General features: G+C 39.7%; 1 protein-coding gene across 3 annotated transcripts in view; it reads left to right on the top strand.

Annotated features, from left to right (window-relative positions):
- The window catches only part of LOC311066082 (serine/threonine-protein kinase WNK2), a 73,224-nt gene that overhangs the window by 22,001 nt on the left and 31,873 nt on the right, over window positions 1-19,350 (top strand). For all 3 annotated transcript variants that reach the window (XM_084087062.1, XM_084087061.1, XM_084087063.1), the window contains exons 4-19: window positions 69-289; window positions 1,228-1,385; window positions 2,528-2,616; window positions 4,079-4,298; window positions 7,052-7,304; window positions 7,609-7,715; window positions 9,189-9,773; window positions 11,167-11,277; window positions 11,965-12,378; window positions 13,265-13,558; window positions 14,292-14,335; window positions 14,445-14,604; window positions 15,360-15,476; window positions 15,878-16,048; window positions 18,289-18,340; window positions 18,428-18,502. In XM_084087062.1, coding sequence (XP_083943188.1) covers window positions 69-289; window positions 1,228-1,385; window positions 2,528-2,616; window positions 4,079-4,298; window positions 7,052-7,304; window positions 7,609-7,715; window positions 9,189-9,773; window positions 11,167-11,277; window positions 11,965-12,378; window positions 13,265-13,558; window positions 14,292-14,335; window positions 14,445-14,604; window positions 15,360-15,476; window positions 15,878-16,048; window positions 18,289-18,340; window positions 18,428-18,502 — 3,071 coding nt within the window. The remainder of the gene's footprint in view (window positions 1-68; window positions 290-1,227; window positions 1,386-2,527; window positions 2,617-4,078; window positions 4,299-7,051; window positions 7,305-7,608; window positions 7,716-9,188; window positions 9,774-11,166; window positions 11,278-11,964; window positions 12,379-13,264; window positions 13,559-14,291; window positions 14,336-14,444; window positions 14,605-15,359; window positions 15,477-15,877; window positions 16,049-18,288; window positions 18,341-18,427; window positions 18,503-19,350) is intronic.

The following is a 19,350-nucleotide window of genomic DNA, read 5'->3' as shown; positions in this document are numbered from 1 at the left end:
TGGTGAAATGATTACAATACAAGTAATGCTGATTATCAGTTATAAGGGCTACTCATCATTTCCTCCAGGTATCTGAAACGCTTTAAGGTGATGAAACCCAAAGTTCTGCGCAGCTGGTGCCGTCAGATTCTCAAAGGTCTGCATTTCCTGCACACGCGCACTCCTCCCATCATCCACCGGGACCTGAAGTGTGATAACATCTTCATCACGGGCCCCACGGGCAGCGTCAAGATCGGCGACCTGGGTCTGGCTACACTCAAGCGAGCCTCCTTCGCCAAGAGTGTGATCGGTGAGGCGGTGGTCTTTCATACACAGCTGTTCTGGATGCTTATCCAGTGTTTTTATTAATTATTTGGGTTCATTTGATTTTGCTTTTAACACATTTTACCATGTTTACATGATCCCCATGGGTCCTCGAAGTCTTAAATTCAGTTTGATCAAATTCAATATTCACAATATCTTAAAGTCTCCCTGTAGTCAATAATTTTATCCTTTAAAACTCATCTTTGATCACCAAAATTACATATTTAAGTGTTTTTTTTTCTTGAAAATTTTGTCATGCCTTAAAACAGCTTGAATGTAACTCTTGCTTCATTTAGTATGCGCGGTTCTATGAATATGCAAATGAGCCCCGCCTCCACTCACTCACTCAGCTCAGAGATCCACTGGTTGACGATCACACGTTGATCTGATTGGTTACAAGGTAGTTTGTGACGTCAGAAACACCAGCGATTTCAAAGCGTGTTTTTGAGACTGTCTTTGGTTCACTGCAGTTTTAAGGAGAAAATACTCAGCAATGGTGTCGACTTATGAATTTACACATGGTTTGTCTTAAAGCATATTAAAAACACCACATAGACATATATACACTACATTTAAAAGTTGCATTTTCACCACAGGGGGACTTTAAATGGTATAAGAGAAGTCTTAAAGGTCACCTCAAGAGGTCTTAAATTAGGAATCGCATGTCAAAGTCGCGTTTCAGAGTAAAAACGTGGCGCTGTTGCTTTTATTCAAGTGCATGTCTGAAGGGTCCAGAAAGTTTCGATTGCATTTTCTTTTCATCTTACCTCCTTATAATGCCTACTAAAGTACCTTTGTATATCTTTGTAATGTATTATATACTTTATAATATGGTGTATGTTTCTAAATTGAGTGCTTTTATAAGATTGTGTACGTATGTTTCTCTGTGTATCAGAAGGTTATTTCATGCTTTGATTTGGCCAGGTACGCCGGAGTTCATGGCCCCGGAGATGTACGAGGAGCATTACGACGAGGCCGTGGACGTCTATGCGTTTGGCATGTGCATGCTGGAGATGGCCACGTCTGAATACCCGTACTCCGAGTGCCAGAACGCGGCTCAGATCTACCGCAAAGTCACCAGTGTAAGTCCTGCACTTCAACACCAGTGCGATCATTTCATTTCAGTGGAGGAAGAAAACTTTCTACACAGACCCTGGTCCTGCTGCTGCTGATATCCGTCAAAAAATTAAACATTCATGACACTAAATGAGATTTTATGTTGGTCACTGGTAACATTTGTTTAATAATAAATAAAAAAAATACAGTGCATTCTAAAATTGGTTGACAGATTATTTTTCAGATGATTTTTGACCACATTACAGTTCCATACGACTATAATTTAAACATGTTGCGTTAGAAGAATTATATTCTTTGTGAAAGGTGATGCATCTGAAATGGTTTGAAATAGGATTTTTTTTCCCCTATATTTCCAGATAAAATTTTCCTAAATTTGCTTTGGCATTAGTACATAAAAGTAAATTATTCAGCACATGATCCCTTGTGAGATTTTTTTGTTTGTTTGTGTATAATGGTCTTTTGTGGTGTCATCCACACGGCAATAAAGAAAAAAACTAGTTAGCAATTACTTGTTTACATAGTATGTTGTATTTTATATTATTATATTTTTGTCTTGTTTTCCAGTACAAATATCCAAACATTCTTAAATCAAGATACATTTACTGGAGAAGCAAAATGACTGAAGATATTAAGTCTTGTTTTCTGAAAAACTGATAAAAATGAAGTGGGTTCATGGTTAAAACATCAGTTTTTTTTCTTTTTCTTTTCTTTTTTTTTAATGACAATTAAAGGGATAGTTTACTCAAAGTAAGATCTCAGTCATTTTTCTCTCCCTCATTCACTTTTAAACCTGTCTGATGGTGTTCGTTTTTTTCTAAAGAGAACAAAATAATATTTTTCATACAGTGATAATTCATAATGAAGAAAAAAATCCCACTAAAATATCACAGTAAAAATAGAATATAGTGCACAAATTGTATGGACTAAGTTGAACGATAGCTTTTTGTAACTGAAATGTAATTTCTATGCCCTGATAACCTGAGAATCGCTCCGGTTCACAGATCTGTGGAATGAGTTCAGCTCAGTGTTTGAGTCTCGGCTCACCGGAGGCGAAGAGTATCAGCGAATAACAGCATCAGTTTGGGTCTGTTCCTCACAAACACGTGTGATTGTGTCCGACAGTAACGGCTCTTAATGTGTGTCTCAGGGAGTGAAGCCTGCCAGCTATAACAAGGTGATGGACCCTGAGGTGAAGGAGATCATCGGCGAGTGTATCTGTCAGAAAAAGGAGGAGCGGTGAGTTACCGACGGCTTCTCAAGTCACTGTATGATAGAGTCATTCAACCCTTGTTTTTTGATCATTTTGCTTGTGTGTTAATGCCAACTGCATACATTTTGGCACAAGTGTGTATTTCTATTGGAATTTTACTATTTCACCCCCATTTCCTTTAAAATAAATCTATTTTGCACTGGTAACACAAAAATAGTCCTATTAGCACCTTTTGAACCCATTGAAACCCATTAAAACCGCAATTTCTAATTGCAGGGCCATTTAACTATAAAATGTTGCAATCTTTATTAATAGGCTTTCATTCTTTTGGCAAGGCTTCAAAATTAAAAATTCTAAAAAAAAATTCCTGTGCCATTTTCTCAGGTTAGAAAATAACCTATAAATAATAATAATAATAATAATAATAATAATAATAATACCCTATAAAGCAAATACTCGCTTTATTCCTGTTTTCTGCTTCTGCTTATTATAGAGCCAATTGGATAAATTATGCAGCTATAATTGTGTTGGTGTGTTGGTATGGATGTCAGAGTGTGGTTTGTGTGTGTGTGTGTGTGTGTGTGTGTAATAAAAAAAAAAATTGTGTGTGCTTGTAATAAATGAGAGATAAAAACTTAAATCCAACCGTTGTGTGTGCATCAGTTTTGCTGCATCTAACGGGGAAAATCTGTCACTGTGCCCAAACAAAATCTTCCTGAGATATCATCCTCAAATTTGGAACACAACTTGGTTAGATTTATGGCTTTGCTTATTTTTCTAGCTCAAAATGATTTTATGATCACATTGAACTCTGATTTTAGAGTTCAATGTGTTTTATAATATACAGGTGAAACTCGAAAAATTCGAATATCGTGCAAAAGTTCATTTATTTCAGTAATTCAACTTAAAAGGTGAAACTAATATATTATATAGACTCATTACATGCAAAGTGAGATATTTCAAGAATTTATTTGTTATAATTTTGAAGATTATGGCTTACAGCTTATGAAAACCCCAAATTCAAAATCTCTGAAATTTTGAAAATGTTCATAAGCTGTAAGCCATAATCATCAAAATTATAAAAAATAAAGGCTTGAAATATCTCACTTTGCATGTAATGAGTCTATATAATATATTAGTTTCACCTTTTAAGTTGAATTACTGAAATACATGAACTTTTGCACGATATTAAAAATTTTCGAGTTTCACCTGTAGATATTTTAAATAAAATAGTGTTCATGAATAATTTTCATAAACATTTTTTGGTTTTACTTTAAACTTTAAACTTTTTAAGCTCCTAAGCTTCAAATATTATACAGTTTTGGATATTGTACCACTATGGACTTATTTGTAAGTTTTTTTTAAATTGATGTACAAGGGTTAACTCCTAGTTTGTGGGTCATCATTTCCTGAGGGTTAAGCACCAGTTTTCACTGTGTCCTGGAACATGTACGTCCGGTAACCGTCTCTCTAACTCTCTGTCCACAGGTACACCATCAAGGACCTGTTGAATCACGCGTTCTTCGCCGAGGACACGGGTGTGCGGGTGGAGCTGGCGGAGGAAGACGACGGGATGAAGACGTCCATCGCGCTGAAGCTGTGGGTGGAGGATCCTCGCAGGCTGAAGGGGAAGTACAGGGACGGAGGAGCCATCGAGTTCAGCTTCGACCTGGAGAAGGAGGTTCCTGAAGCCGTGGCGCAGGAGATGGTGCGTGTTTTAGCGACTTCACCAGTGTTACCCACGCCACAAAGCTCGTCCGCTATAAGATACACGATAGAACTGCACTTGTTGTGCGTCATGCTAATGTGGACGACCCAGATCTGAATCCAGCTTCCTAATATTTTAATATAAATATACATTTCTAAATATAAATTCCTAATATAAATTTCATGATTCGATTCGAGTTTAATTCACCAGATTGCGATTCAATTCTGATCTTGATTCGATGTGGATTCATTTGGACATATATCAGGTACAGTACATGTCCATTTCTCTCAAAGGAAGAAATCTCTCCTAATGCTGCATTTTGGGAACCCTGTCAGTCGCTACATTACTGTAATATTACAGGTTAATATTGACAAATAATTTGCATGCAAACATTTAATGACATGTACTCCAATTCGTTTTTATCATAAACATTTATAAATGAACAATGGCTGTCATAACCGGTTCTTCTATATTTAATGTACGTTTGAATAAACTCATTATTAAAGCATGTTAAGTAAAAATATAATGATTTAAGATAGTGCTTGTATATTATTTTTTATTTACTGTATATAGAACCTTTCAAGATCTCAAGGTCACTTCGCAAGAAATAAAGCAATCATACAGCAACACCAGAATATACAACAGCATTTCAACATCAAAGACCAAAACTAAAGCAAATAATAGGACAGAACCGTGTGACGTTATTGTTATTGTTCTCCAGCTGTGTTATTGATGGTTGAAACACTGATTGATGGATCTCATGAGACATGATTGATTTCAGGAAGTTGTTCTGTATCTTTCAACTTTCCTTCTGATGTTCACTGATGTTTATTTGCTGCTGTAACTAGTAGTAAAGAGGAAGAGATGATCGGTTCATCTGTCACACACGTTAAACACACACAAACACACATTTATGGGCTCAATTCAGTGACAGAATTTGAAAGCTTTGTTTCATATCAAAAGTATAGTGAAGTTTAGTTCTCGCATCAACTGAAAACGGCACAGACTAAAAGATTGAACTTCAAAAATCAAAAATGAGAATTGATATTTTCAACCCAACATTTACCTTCAGGTGTGTTTATTCTGTCTGAATTTAGAGCCAGAACTAATAACCTTTTAAACCAGATTTACCTGTGGAATGTGAACCCCACAAAAACAGGCAATAAGTTTCATGGCTCATGAAATCTGATGTCTTCCTGCTTCTATTGTCTCTTATCTATGAGCGCTGATCGAGAGATATAGTTCACGCCTCCATTATGAAACACAACAGAATTGAAATGAATTTTGAACGGAATAATGTTCTGGCCAGCTTTGGATTATTCCATTGGAGAGGTTGTTTATTCCCTTAACAAACATCTTTCTATCCTCTCGTAACCTCCGCCTGCGATGCCATTTTCCTGCTTAGATTTGATCTGGTCCTGAGTTTGAGATTCATAACAGCCTCCCTCGCTTTCTGAGGAACTCTGGATCCCCTGCTTGAGTTACGACCAAACCTGTTTTCAGATCTTCACACTAGATACGCTCATGCTAAGCAGCCAAAGCCGCTTGTGCACGTTATATATTAAACCATGGGTATGTGGCCTCCTGGACCCAGGTCGGATTGGAAAATCCTTTTGCCGTAATTATGTGTTATGTAATCTGAGCATTGTAATGTGTGTGAATGTTTGCTGAAGGGAAAATGAGTCGACAGCTGATATTCACACTGATCGACACAAACCACCGCTTCACCCTGTCAGACGTTTGTTCGGTACACTGAGATTGATCTTTCCATTTTGCAGTTTTACCCTAGCGGGTGAATCTCACATAAAAACAACATTCATTAAAAAGAAAGTACTGGTAATTTAAAGTACATTTCCCCCAACAATTCTCTGTAGGGAGAAATTAAATAAGTAAATCATTCAGATTAAATTTAATTTATCAAAAACTCAACAAAAGCAACCATGATTTCCTTTTTTTTCTCCCCTGGTAATTCTCATTGTTTATTTTTTTAAATAAAAACATAGAAATAAAGAAAGAAATAATTACAATCAGCAATGTAACTTTTAAAATATTATGTAATAATTCTCATTATCAACTTACTTTTCTTTAAATTTATTGGAGACCGCACAACAAAAGTAGCCATGATTCTTTTTTTCCCCCTTTTTTGAAGTAATTCTAGTATTTCATAATTTTGTTAATTATGTATTAACGCAGCAATACTTTTTATGTAAATAAAAACATGTAACTTTTAAAATAATATGTATTAAATGTTATGTTTCAACATTTTTTTTTAAAATTTATTAATTATAGACCGCACAACGAAAGCAGCCATGATTTGCTTTTTTCTTTGTATTCTTTTTTAAAATTCTGGTAATTCTCATTGCTGATTATGTATTGAAATAATTAAATAATTCAATTATTTTTATATTTCAATAAAGAACTATGTATTTTTTTTAAATAATATAATATATATTGAATATTTTTCAACTTATTTTTTTATTTAAATTTATTTAGTAGAGATGGCACAACAAAAGTTTCCTTTTATTCTCTTTTTTTTAAAACAATTATTCTTGTTCTCATTAGTCATATTTCTCCTCTGTGTGTGCGCAGTGTGTCTAGTTGAAGCTTTCCCCCACAGACTCTTGCTTGTCTCTGTGAAATGTTCCTTTAATACTGCGAGATTCATTCCTCTGTTCCTAAAATAGAGCCCTCATTTCTTCCTGTCTGCTCTAAAACTGCGTGTTCACACCAGCCCCCTCTTGTGCTTCTGTCAGGTTGAGTCTGGTTTCTTCCATGAGAGCGATGCAAAGATTGTGGGCAAGTCTATCCGTGACAGGGTGGCTCTGATCAAATGGCGCAGGGAGCGGACGGTGCCGAGGGCCTCTCAGGGTGGCACTGCCCCGTCCATGCCAGCCGGGACGGTACCAGTCCTCTGCGAACCACCCTGTCTGGTGGAGCCCGAAGAGACTGAGGTGGACCAGCATGCCCGTGTGTGCCAGCTTAGTGCCATGACTACATCCACCACATGTAAGCGTGTGCACCTGTGAGCTACAGTAGTCAACATTTGAAGAGGATCAAAACCTTTCATCATAGTTATAAATGAATTTTTAAAATTTTGAACACTATCCGTTCTTGTCTTAGGACAACTTTGATGAACTTTTTTGATCCACTTCAAATGTAGCTCAACTTACATTTCATGCTGACTTCAACATGAAACTATTGTTACAAACTCTCTTACAACGATATCCAATCTGAGGGACCTGAGGGACAAGTGGCATTGATTGTCTCAATCTTTGTTATAGTCCATGTTTGTCTCTCTGTCTCCCTCTAGCTGACAGTGGCATCGGTTCCACCGTGTACTCTGACTCCCACAGCAGTGGTCTGCACAGTGTCATATACCAGTCACTACAGGATTCGGTCTCCACCACAGCCCAGGAGGTTCGTATCACTTACCCATCATGGTTACTGATGATAAACTGCTGATATGTAAAGTTAGCATTCTTCTGCTTGCACGTACCCATGCATGCTTGTACTTGCATAGCTTTTATATAGAGGAATTATACTAAATATAGACCATCATTCATAATGACACTGTTGTGCAGCTTTGTAATTGTACAGTGTTGGTCATCAACCAGTTATGTTTGCCTATGAGCATTCCTTGCATGGGGTACATTGTACATACAATGTACAGCTGTACATTCAAGCATCACTCACTATTTCCCCCAAGAGTTAAAATGTTTGTTGTGTCCTTGATTTGATTATTAGCTCAGTGCTAGAGATCCTTGTTTGTCATTTCATGATAATAGTTTGGAGAAGTGGCTTTTCTTTCAGGGTCCACATCATGCAAGTTCCTCTGTAAATTACTTAATCAGAAGCCATGAGCATCTCCGACCCACAAGCCCTTCCTTCCTTCAAATACCACCTGACCAATCAGAGTCGACAGAAAAAGGATTTGCAAGTTCCGGCTCTATGAATTTTCTGCCCATTCCTTTGCCTATTACCACCCGCCGCTATAGCGACACATCAGTGGAGACGTCCTCTGAGACAAAGGGGGAGGAGCCTGTCTCAATGGTGAGAAAAGGGCGTCGCCTTTCTTTAAACCCCACCCCTCACCAGCCACCATCCCCATGTCAGGCCTGCCTGTCCTTATTCCTACTTGGGACGTGTGCAGATGGAAGACATACGCCCTATTCTTCACTTATGCTTTCAGCCACAGGGTCTCGCAGGGGCTCTGTCAATGAGACCTCTAACCTCTCCCAGCTCAACAAATCTCTGGAGAGCATCACCGGCCACAAATGTCAGCCTGCTCTTGCCTTTCTAAGAGCCCCACTGACCAAGCCAGAAAGAGGGTCTTATCAGCCTGCACGCAGCCACAGTGATGAGGGGCCTGCCATGGAGTCGTCTGGTGAGGATTTGGCATCACGTCGCAGAGCAAGTTTTTGTGTTAGCGAAAACTTCCTGACTCATGTGGTAGGTCACTCCGCAACTGAAGACAAGGTGTAACCCTGCTGCTTATGGAGGAAATGCTGTGGTTTTCGTTTTTGTGGTGATTCTGCTGTTGCTCCCAGGGGCCTCTAGGACTTAGTATAATTTGCTCAAATCTAAATGCGTTCTTCTTCTCCACTTCTTTAACCGCACTCACCAAGTTCTGTGGGTACTGCTGTTCTCTAACGGAGTCCATTTTCCCCTCAAAACCTACCCAATAACCACGCTTAACATGTGCCTGACGTCATGCTGCTGCTAACCATCTTTGTGAATCGCTTCATGTTTTCATTATCACTTAACCTGGTCATGTGTGGTCTGCATGCATACCTTCATATTACTCACTATTGCAGCTGAAAGTGTCTGTGGTTTTATTTATATGGAATAGCTGTGTATGCGGTTTTCAATAGTTTGTTCACTCTTCTGCAGCCTGCCGTTTTGAGAGTCCAAAGTCAGGCGGCACCTTCCGTAGCTCAACGCGTGCAGACTTACCCTCCTGCATCCTCCGAGACCCCTGCACAGCCCACCGGACAGACTCCGGTGTCTGGACTGTCCACTCCCCAGCCACTGGCACTTCTGCAAGGCATACTGACTGCTCCACAAACCATGAATCCACAGCAGCTCACGTCTTCAAGTCAGACTGCAGAGTTAAACACGCACGCCCATGTGTCGCATCAGCCTGCATTCGTGCCGCAGAGTGCCACCGCTCCGAGTTACCATCCTGCCACAGCAGAGCTAGCCAATGCACACATATTTCCACCTGTGCAGCGCACTGCAGTCGCAGCTATCCCATCTAAATCAGAAGCAGCGCTGCCTGCGGATCAGAGTTTTCAGAGTGGAGCCTCTAGTGTGCAGCATGTCTCATCAGCACCTCAACAAACACCTGCGTTACACCTTTTGCCGCAACCACCTGCGAATGCCACAACAGACGGGCAACTCCATGACTTCTCGAACATGCAGCAAACTGCTCCTGTGCATCTGAGCCAGGCAGGCTCTGCACCATCTTTCCAGCAGGTACACTTGTTTCAACCTTATCTACCAGATGTGTGTGTATGTGTGTACCAATGTGGCTGATTCAGTTTATACACTTGTAATGATCGGACACACTTTCTCTCTAGTCTGTTTGGTTTGTATTGGATAACTGAGCTCATGGGCTTCTTAATGTGGGTCGCAGCTGTAGATTTGTCATTGCTTGGTCCGTATTGCAGATAATTCTAGCCAAGTATAAATCAGGGGTTCTCAACTCTGTCCCTCAAGATCCAGGCAAGGCAGTGGCCAGGTACAGTTGTCCAGGCATCACTAAAGAAATTATATATTGTCCAGCTTTTGGCCTGTGTTTTCATCCATCCAAAAGTAAACAGTTACATTTTCTGTTTTCTGATATCCTGCCGACTACGCCAAAATGTTAGATCATGCCGATATCCTGCCGACTTAAACCAAAATGCTTAAATCTCAATGTCAGAAATATCAGATATATTAGATCCAACCCTGGACCCAAAATTCCTGCCATAAGTCTTCTATCAGCCTGAGAGTTTGACAGAGAAAGCCAGGAAAGAGCAATCCTGTGATGTTAAAAACCTTGAAATGTAGACGTTCTCTTATCTCTAACTCATAAAGCCAAACATCCCTTGAAACCACACAATAATAGGATTAAACAACAATAGAAAGGAAATAAGATAAAATATAAAATCATAAAATAACAATAAAAATTGTTACAATAAATGATTAATCAAATGACAACTACATAAATGACTGATAATAAATTATAATTAAATTCAATCATAAAAAAACTATAAGAAAATAAAACTCAACACAGATGGATGATTGCTCTCTTAAAGTAACACACACACACACACACGTTAATATTGACATTCTTTAGATCCCTCAGGGATCAATGGATTACAAACAAACTGTGCTATTTAAATTTTTGTGACCACTCTTAAAGAAAGCTTGTAAGACATGTCTTAACGGTTTATTCCGCTGCACACTTCCGGTTCCTGGAGACCTGCTTTCCTGATTCATTTAGCTCAAGCTCTAATCAGACACACACAAACCAGCTAATCAAGTTCTTTAGGATCGCTTGGCAGATGTGATCAAGCAGGTTGGCAATAAACCTTGCAGGACAAGAGCAGGGTTGAAGATCTCTGTTCTACAGAGTTCAGTCCCAACCCTGCAACAAAACACACATGCTGGTAATTAAGTGTTCCTTGAGATCTTAATTAGCAGGCATAGTTGTTTAGGGTTGGAGCTGATCTTTACAGGAAGGTAGATCTCCAAGAGCAGGATTGGACACCTCTACTGTAGTATAGACTGACATTGAGCTGACAAGAATAAGACCTACATCTGCAAACCATCTCATGTTTTTCTCTTTGCACACTTGTATTTCTCTCTCTTTCAATCACGTTAGCTCAACATTCAGACACAACTAATGGACAGCTGGCAGCAAGGAGTGCAGTCCACGTCCAGTCTTCTTACACAACCCGCCCCCCCTCCACAGGCGGCAGCTTACCTCACACAGGTACACCCTACTGCCGGCTCTTCTGCTTAGGCGATGTCTACATAAATACGGATACATTTGAAACACCTTTTCTCTACATTTTGGCTTTTCATCCACACTGAGACGTGCGAAAACTGAGCGTTTTTTGAAAACATGGATACATTCGAAAATACTGTTTTCAGAAACAGAGGCATGTTTAAGCGTGACTCATATTGTACCAATAGATATAACGGTATCTGCCTGATAATAGGGGGGTCGTCTAGGATAAAAGTTTTAAAGTGCATTGGTCTGAGCCACTCTTCATATTAAATTCGATTGAACGATTGAGTGCGACCTGGATGCACCAGTGAGTGGTGAGATATTTTGCGAATAAAATGATTGTGCAAGAAGAACAGTGTGAGAACTTTTATTATATCTGATCTCTCTGTATCTCAGGGAGCTTTTATGTTTTACACACGCACCGTAAGATGATTGTAGCATTTTCTGACGTTTTAGTATGGACAAGCAACTTTTGGAAAAAGCTTGAAAATGCTAGTGTGGACGGAGAGCGTTTTGTGCTGCTTTCGAATGTATCCTGATTAATGTAGAAGTCAGATGCTTTTTTTTTTTTTTTTTTTTTTACAGTCCGCTGTACAAAGGACCTTTGACATTCTGTTCTTGTTGGTGGCTAATTCTTCCCATGCTTCAATGCACTTTTGTCTCCTGCAGTTTCCTTCCCTTAACACAGCTCAGTCAGCTGGGATTCCTCTTCCTGGATGTGACCCGTTCCCCGCCTGCTTTCCCTCTGTGCAGTCGTCCCTCACTCTGCCAGTCCCAACACACCCCAACATCTCGCCAACTTCATGTTCACAGATAGAGAGTTCTGCACTAACTCAGTTCCCGCACCTGTCCACCTCCCCTATACCCTCACAATGTCCCGTCCCACCCTTCGCTGCTCCAGTGTTCTCGCCTCCATTGCCCACAATTCACCAGTACCAGCAGGCCTATTCTGTTGCTCAACAACCCACTGTAAACTCCATGGCCACTCTCTCTCAACATTCCCACAGTCAGGCCACACCCTCTCCAAACCCCACCTCTATGTGTGTTGGAGCCCCGCCCACTAAACAAGCTCAGCCTATACAGGTAGAGTATATCAGTTTGTTTGGACAGGTCTTAAATGGATACTCCACCCCAAAATGATAATTTGGTTACACTTTATTTTAAGGTGTACGTGTTGCAGTGTAATTATACATTTAAGTTATAAGAACTAACTACATGTACTTACTATAGGGTTAGGGTTAGTTGCATGCAATTATGCACAATTTATAGTGATTACTATAGTAACTACATGTAACGTGTAAGGATGACACTGTCAAATAAAGTGTTACTGATAATTATTTTATTATTTACTCACCCGCATGTCATTTGTTAAAAATGTATCTAAATGTATTGCCATATCTGCTTCACATGCTATTACGTGGTAAAGTCAGCATGAAACAAAAGTTGCAATAGTCTTTTCAACAAGAACAATTTTAGGGCTGGGCTTGAATTGCTATTGGTGGATCTCATGTGAGTGACAGGTTGCCCCGCCCACATCATCAGAGAAGAGATGTCGCTGATTCAAGATTACAAGGCACATGAATTTAAAACGATGTGCAATGATAAATCATTTATTATAAACACTGCAATATTCCATAAAAACTAAAAATTGTCAATTCTGATTTTGTGGTGACTTTAAATACAACAAATGGCTGCTGCGTTGGGTCTGCTGAAAAGAATAAGAATTGTTCCAAAGCAATCTAATTGAATAGTTGCCAAATTTTCTAATAAAAATCAAATAATTTTCAGAAAAAAACAGTTATGCTCATACTAATTCAGTGTTAATATTTAAATATGTTATAGTATTTACCCAAAAGTCATATTTTTCCTATTTTTATTTTTATATATATTTGAAAATCCATTGAGCTTTGTATAAGTGAATTTTATTTATGTATTGATTCATTTTTTTATTAAAATCTGTATTTTTCAGGGATCCTTGACCAGCCAATGCCAAACCGTTCATGTGGACCAGAGCTCCTCCATCAGCCATAATGCACCTCAGCCTCCCACAATACCGCAGCTCTCGGCTTTTAGACCCGTCCTCGATACATTCAGCTCTGCTGTGCCTGTGGACCAAAACCAGGTTCCTCAGCTCGCGAGTCAAGCATCTTTACCCAACATTCCCAGTGCAGGAGCCGGTGGCAGCCTGAGTCAGCTAAACCTGGCGGGCAGCAGCAGTGCATGTGGAGGAGCTCCTCCGTTCCCCGCGGACGTATTGACCGAGGTGACACTTAACACAGTCTGCACATCAGTACAGTCACAATATGAATAGGAGTAGAAGTTCAAAATGCAATCCTGGGTGGCGCGTTCTCACGGTTCATTTTGAAACCTGTGGAGCTTTTTCTTAAGATTTTAAATCCCTCAGTTGGTTTCATGATTAGGGACTATCAGCAGAAATGATCCCTACGCATTTACAATTTTTTCATGCTGGTTTATTTTTACCCAAGTCAAGCCACCTTATACAGTAGCGCTTTATACAATACAGACAGTTTCAAAGCAGCTTCAGAGCACAGCAAACTTCATTAAATATGAGACAAATTCAAATGTTGCTGTAAAGCAGCTCTACAGAAGACATTGTATTTATTCAGCTCCATTCAATTCAATGTTGATTCAAAAAAATAATAATTTAGGCATACATTATTACAGAGAAAATGACAGGCTTGAATAGGCAATTTGCATCAACAATCTTTACAGCTAGAAACAATTTTGATGGTACATTATCAAGGGAATAATCTATTTTGAAATTAAGTGCCAGTAATGCATAGATTTGTGTAGGGTGCATTATAAATGTAATTCATTCAGTGCCAAAAAGAATCATTTTGGTTGAATTTAAAAAATAGACTGTATTCTTTGTGTTTTTAATGCTTGTTAGAGTTTTGCATTGATAGCTTAGCAACACTCTAATGGGAAACTCAGTTGTGATTGCCATTGAATTCATTGCCTTCTGTGCACTTTAGGTTGCTGATAAACAGGCAGCACCGGCCGGGTCCACGTATGACAGGTGCTGATTCTTTGTTCATAGATCATTGGCATATTCTCTATTTCATCATGCATTGTTTCAAACCTTGTGCATACAGAAGCTCAATGATTGGATCTCTGCTCTTTCGCAGTATAAACTCAGACGCCACATCCGGTAAAGAGATGAGTGATGGGAACGAGGGCTCCAACAGAGCTCGCAGTGAATCACGAGTCCGAAAAAACCTTCGAAAAACATCACGCACTCGCTCCCGACAAGACAAGATGAACAGATCCAAACTCACCATGATCAAAGTGAGTCCAGAGCACACAGTAAAACCAATGAGGCCTGTCCAGACCTGATGTTTAGATATTAAGCTTTCGAAAGATAAAGTGATTTGTGAACTGTTTAGTGGTATTTGGACTGTAATAGTTTCTCACAGGGATGTCTGTAAAAATAAATCTGCATGTTGTTTTTTTAAACAGTTTCCAGCATTTCAGTAATAAAAGTGTTCATATTTAAAACATTATCACGAACGGTGCCTAGCAGTGGTCAAAATGGATTTACACAATGACTTTTGGATTGATATTCAGGCAGCAATTAAATAACCACGCAGCCTTGGTGTTCGTCAAAGAAACAGAAGGTAATTTGACTGGGATATTTTACGCAGGTCGTGGGAGAAAAACACTGACATTCTGGATTCAGAAGGCAATAAAGTGACTAACTCCTGTGAATGCTGAAAATACCCCACGTCCCTATGAGAGACAATTACCGTCCGATCAGGGCTTTTGAGCGGTTCACGGGTTGAAGCTCAGACCTCAGTACCAATTTGGACATTAGAAAACATGTTTAACTTAATAGAATTTCACACATTTCTTTGAAAAACTGAGAATTTAGCTTAGATGATGCAGGCTGGTGTTTGATTTTATTCATCGGGATTTGATTGGATACTGGTTATTATGCCGTGATATTTTTGGCTAATATTATGTTCTTTCAGAAGCATTAAGAATGTAAATATTCTTTTTTTGTTGATGTTCCTGATGAAATATTTTCCTCAACTCTGTTACAGGTGTGCGACACAGGAGACAAGATGGTGGAGTGCCAACTGGAGACTCATAACCATAGGATGGTGACATTTAAATTTGACCTTGATGGAGATGCTCCAGAGGAGATAGCCACGTATATGGTGAGATCTGTCTCTTTCTCTCCCTATAGAGAAATGTGCTTGATGCGTTTAAACTCCTGTGCTAAAGCTTGTGGAAGCCTTTTTTCTCAAAGTAAATGAGATTTGGAAGGGTTTGGACCAACTATAATAATGAAATAACCATGTTTATTCACATGAATTAAGTACTTTTACATTTTCATTATTTCTTATTTTGATTTTATTATTCATTTATGAATAGATAAGTCTGCCATTAGTGAAGATCTTCACAATATAACACTTCAGTTAAACCAAAAGCATCCAAGACCATGTGTCCACCAAAGTGTTTTTTAGCCAGCTGAAAATGCCAGACTGACCCATTTTTTTAGTTGAGAACCACTGCATTGATTGCTAGATGGACATATCTGTTCTTCATGTTCCTCCAGGTTGAGAATGAGTTCATTCTGTTGCTGGAGCGAGAGATGTTCATCGAGCAGCTGAAGGACATCATGGATAAAGCCGAGGACATTCTGAGCGAGGACGCGGAGGGTGAGAAGGCCAACGTCCAGACCTCACCCCTCCGTCAGACGCCCGTCACCGCAGACTCCGGCGCACAGGTTTATTAATACATATATGATTTGGATGAAAATGTACAGCTGATCTCTTTGTCCTAACTGAGATCTTTCAAAGTGGAAACAACGACTGTGTTCTTGTATTAGCACACATAACGGGTCTAAAGGCACGCCTTAAGGAAAATGTACTTTTCTCTGCTAAATCACCTGAAGTTGTTTGTTTTATAGAGGCAAATGAGGTGATATTTGAAGGCTTTGAAAGCAAAGGCAAGGGGCAAAAGGCAAAACAAAAATACTTCAGCTAAAGTAATATGTTCCCTTTAGAGGGAACTCGGTGCTGCCGCTAGTGGGACACGCTCCACCGGAACCTGTTGTCTGAGGCATGTAACAACACGCCATTCATGGCCAACACAGTGTGATGATGTGGCTTAGACGAACAATATCTGTTTAAATGTGCAGCTCTGGCAAGCCTTCTGGCGCTCATTCGGCTTCGAGTTTTTCGAATGTAGAGGGTCTGGGTAACCAGGGTTTTGGCCATGATGGACTGGTTTAGAGAGGCAAGAATGTAATCGGTAATTGTTTGCGCCCTCACCAGGAACGAGTTCCTGGAGAGAAGAGCAGAAGGCGAATGTGGTTGCCCAAGGGTGGGGAGCGGAGGCGCCATAATAGGAGAAAACCACACACAAATCTCAGGGCTGTGAGTGGTGAAAAAGAGGACATTTATTGAGCGGGGCTGCGGCTAAAGCTCTCGCCCCACTTTTTAATTATTTTTTTCTCCTTTATTTATTTTATTTCCTCTGAGAAGGGTGTTGGTGTACAAGAGCTTGTTTCTGGCACTTATGGCTATTACGTTAGGAGTGGGGTGGTCTAAACTGAGGGTTGGGCCAACTCCTTACCCCGAGAAATAAAGTAAGCTAAGCTTGTTTAATTAGGCCAGAGTAGCCTGCTGTTTGGCTCCTGATAGAACATTTATTATATTATATTATTATACTATCTACATTCTTTATAATCTCTTTTCTGTCATCTTGTTCAGGTCTGGATATGAAGTAAGGTTATGCTCCTCATTGCCCCTGTCTACGGTTGGGGAAGTTGTTAGAAGTGGGTCATGGGCTTGATGTGGATTTTCTGGTAGCTCTGCTTTTGGGATCTAGACTCTCCTGGAGCATGGCTCGGACTAGTTTGAGATTCCAATTGAAAATAGAAGCTTTAGGGCCTTTCCTAACATCGCTATATTAGTTACTGGAAGCAATGTTGTGCAAGGTGTGTACCGCACGCCCGCTGACACACTATTGGTTCAAGGCTTAAGGCTTTGAGTTTTAGTGCCTAGGTTGTTAGATTGGTTCTAACCACAAGCAGGCACTGGTCAGCATGACGTAGTTGGGATTGACATGCCCATAGCATCAGGCGATGCAGTGTTGAGTTCCCTCAAAATAAAAGTCTAGGTTACATATGTAACCTGTGCTGCGTTCCAGTCCAAAATTGTCATGCCCTTCACTCGCTAACTTCCCTCCGTCTCGTTCACTCGGATGTACGTCATTGCTTACGTTGCACGAGTGCCCTCTACTGGCGGAAACTACAATGGGCTGAACTGGAACGTCCTAAGCCCTTGATCACTTGGAATCAGCTATGGAGTTGATTTATTTATATATTTATTTTTCCCTTTAAGAGTTTGTTTAATGCAGCATCCAAATGTTTATAGGTGTGTTTGAGTTGTTTAAAAAAAAAAAAAAAAAAATTAATCAAGTTGTTGGTGATTAGATGAGATGTGTGGTGACGTCACAATCGTACTGCATTGTGGGACATATAGGTGCCTGAAGTGTACATATGAAGTAGACTCGCTCCCTCTGTCAAAACCGAGGGAACGAGGGTCTGTCCATATAAACTTCCCTCGTCCACTCCACGAAGTGGAACGCACTTCAAAATGGCGGCAGGGATTCCCCCGAGGGGAAGTGCTTAGGGAAGTTTGCAAGTGCGTGTCTAAAAGTGGACTGGAACGCAGCACTGGTTCTCTGAGAAGGGAATGAGACACTGTGTCACGTTGCCATGCTTCAGGCATGCCTGCGTGTCTGCCTTAAAACGGCACGAATCTGATGACGTGTACTCTGGCGCCCTTCATATACGCTGGGGCATACCTTGTTACTCATCTCACTGTTTTTGTGCCATCTAGTGGTTTAGAGAAGAATAAAATCTGCCTTTTGCCTCGGTGTGCCTTTAGCCCTGTTGTACTTTACTGTGTAAATTCTGCATCACCAAACAGTACTGAACTTGTTGTCTTCCGTATTCAGGGGTCAAAACCTGAGCACACGCAGTCTGACCAGCTAGTCTATAAACAGAACGGTAAGTCTAAGACTCGTCATGTTCTACAGGTCTCACTGCAACGACTGTAGTATGAGCATTTAACCCACAGTCTTCCTCGATTTACAGTGCTTCACACCGGAAAGCGCTGGTTCATCATCTGTCCTGTTGCTGAGACGGCCGCGCCTGACCGAGAAGAGACGAGTAATACAGCACACCTCAACTAATACTAAATGCACTGTTTTAGTACATTTCATTTTTGTCTTATTTTCCAGTACAAATATCTAAACATACTTGAATCAAGATATATTTACTTGAGAAGCAAGATGACTTGTTCAAAATTTAAAATGTATGATTCAAACAAGAAAAAAATATCTGTCAGTGTGGTCAGAAATATAAACAATCCTTGTGCTTTTAAATTGCATGTAAATCTCTCATTATGCTGTATTATCACCAAATATTGGATTCAATCTTTTTGTCAACTTGTTCTCTTTCAATAGTGCATTAGTGCCCGCCCACTTTTTCAGCGGCATTGGTTCAGCATTGCGAACAGCATAATCGAATTAAAGACAATGGAGAAATATAAAATTACTCATTTAAAAATGTTGATTATATGTATAAAAACAATATATTTTAAGTTTAGACACACATATTTAAAGGGTTAGTTCACCCAAAAAAGACAATTCTGTCATTATTAATCACCCTCATGTCGTTCCAATCCCGTAAGACCTTTGTTCATCTTTGGAACACAAATTAGAGATTAAAGATATTTTTGATGAAATCGAGAAATCTGCCCTCTCTGGCCTTTCACAGTGCTTCATGAGATCTCTTGGAGCGGTTTGCTTTGCATCATGGATAATGTAGTTTTTCACCATGAGTTCCACTTTATGACTGTTATTTGAAAAAAAATATATATATGCTGGAATAATGCAGGTTGTCAGCTTCAACAGAAGCAAATACTATCGATTAATTATCTCATAGGCTGTCTTTGAAGGTTTATAAGTTACAATTAAAAGACAATTAAAGTTTCTCTATGGAAAAAATAAATGGAG

This window comes from Abramis brama (assembly GCF_963993115.1).
Source record: "Abramis brama genome assembly, chromosome: 16".
Lineage (NCBI taxonomy): Eukaryota > Metazoa > Chordata > Actinopteri > Cypriniformes > Leuciscidae > Abramis > Abramis brama.
The sequence above is the reverse complement of the archived record's forward strand: the minus strand, read 5'-3'. Positions and strand labels throughout refer to the sequence as shown.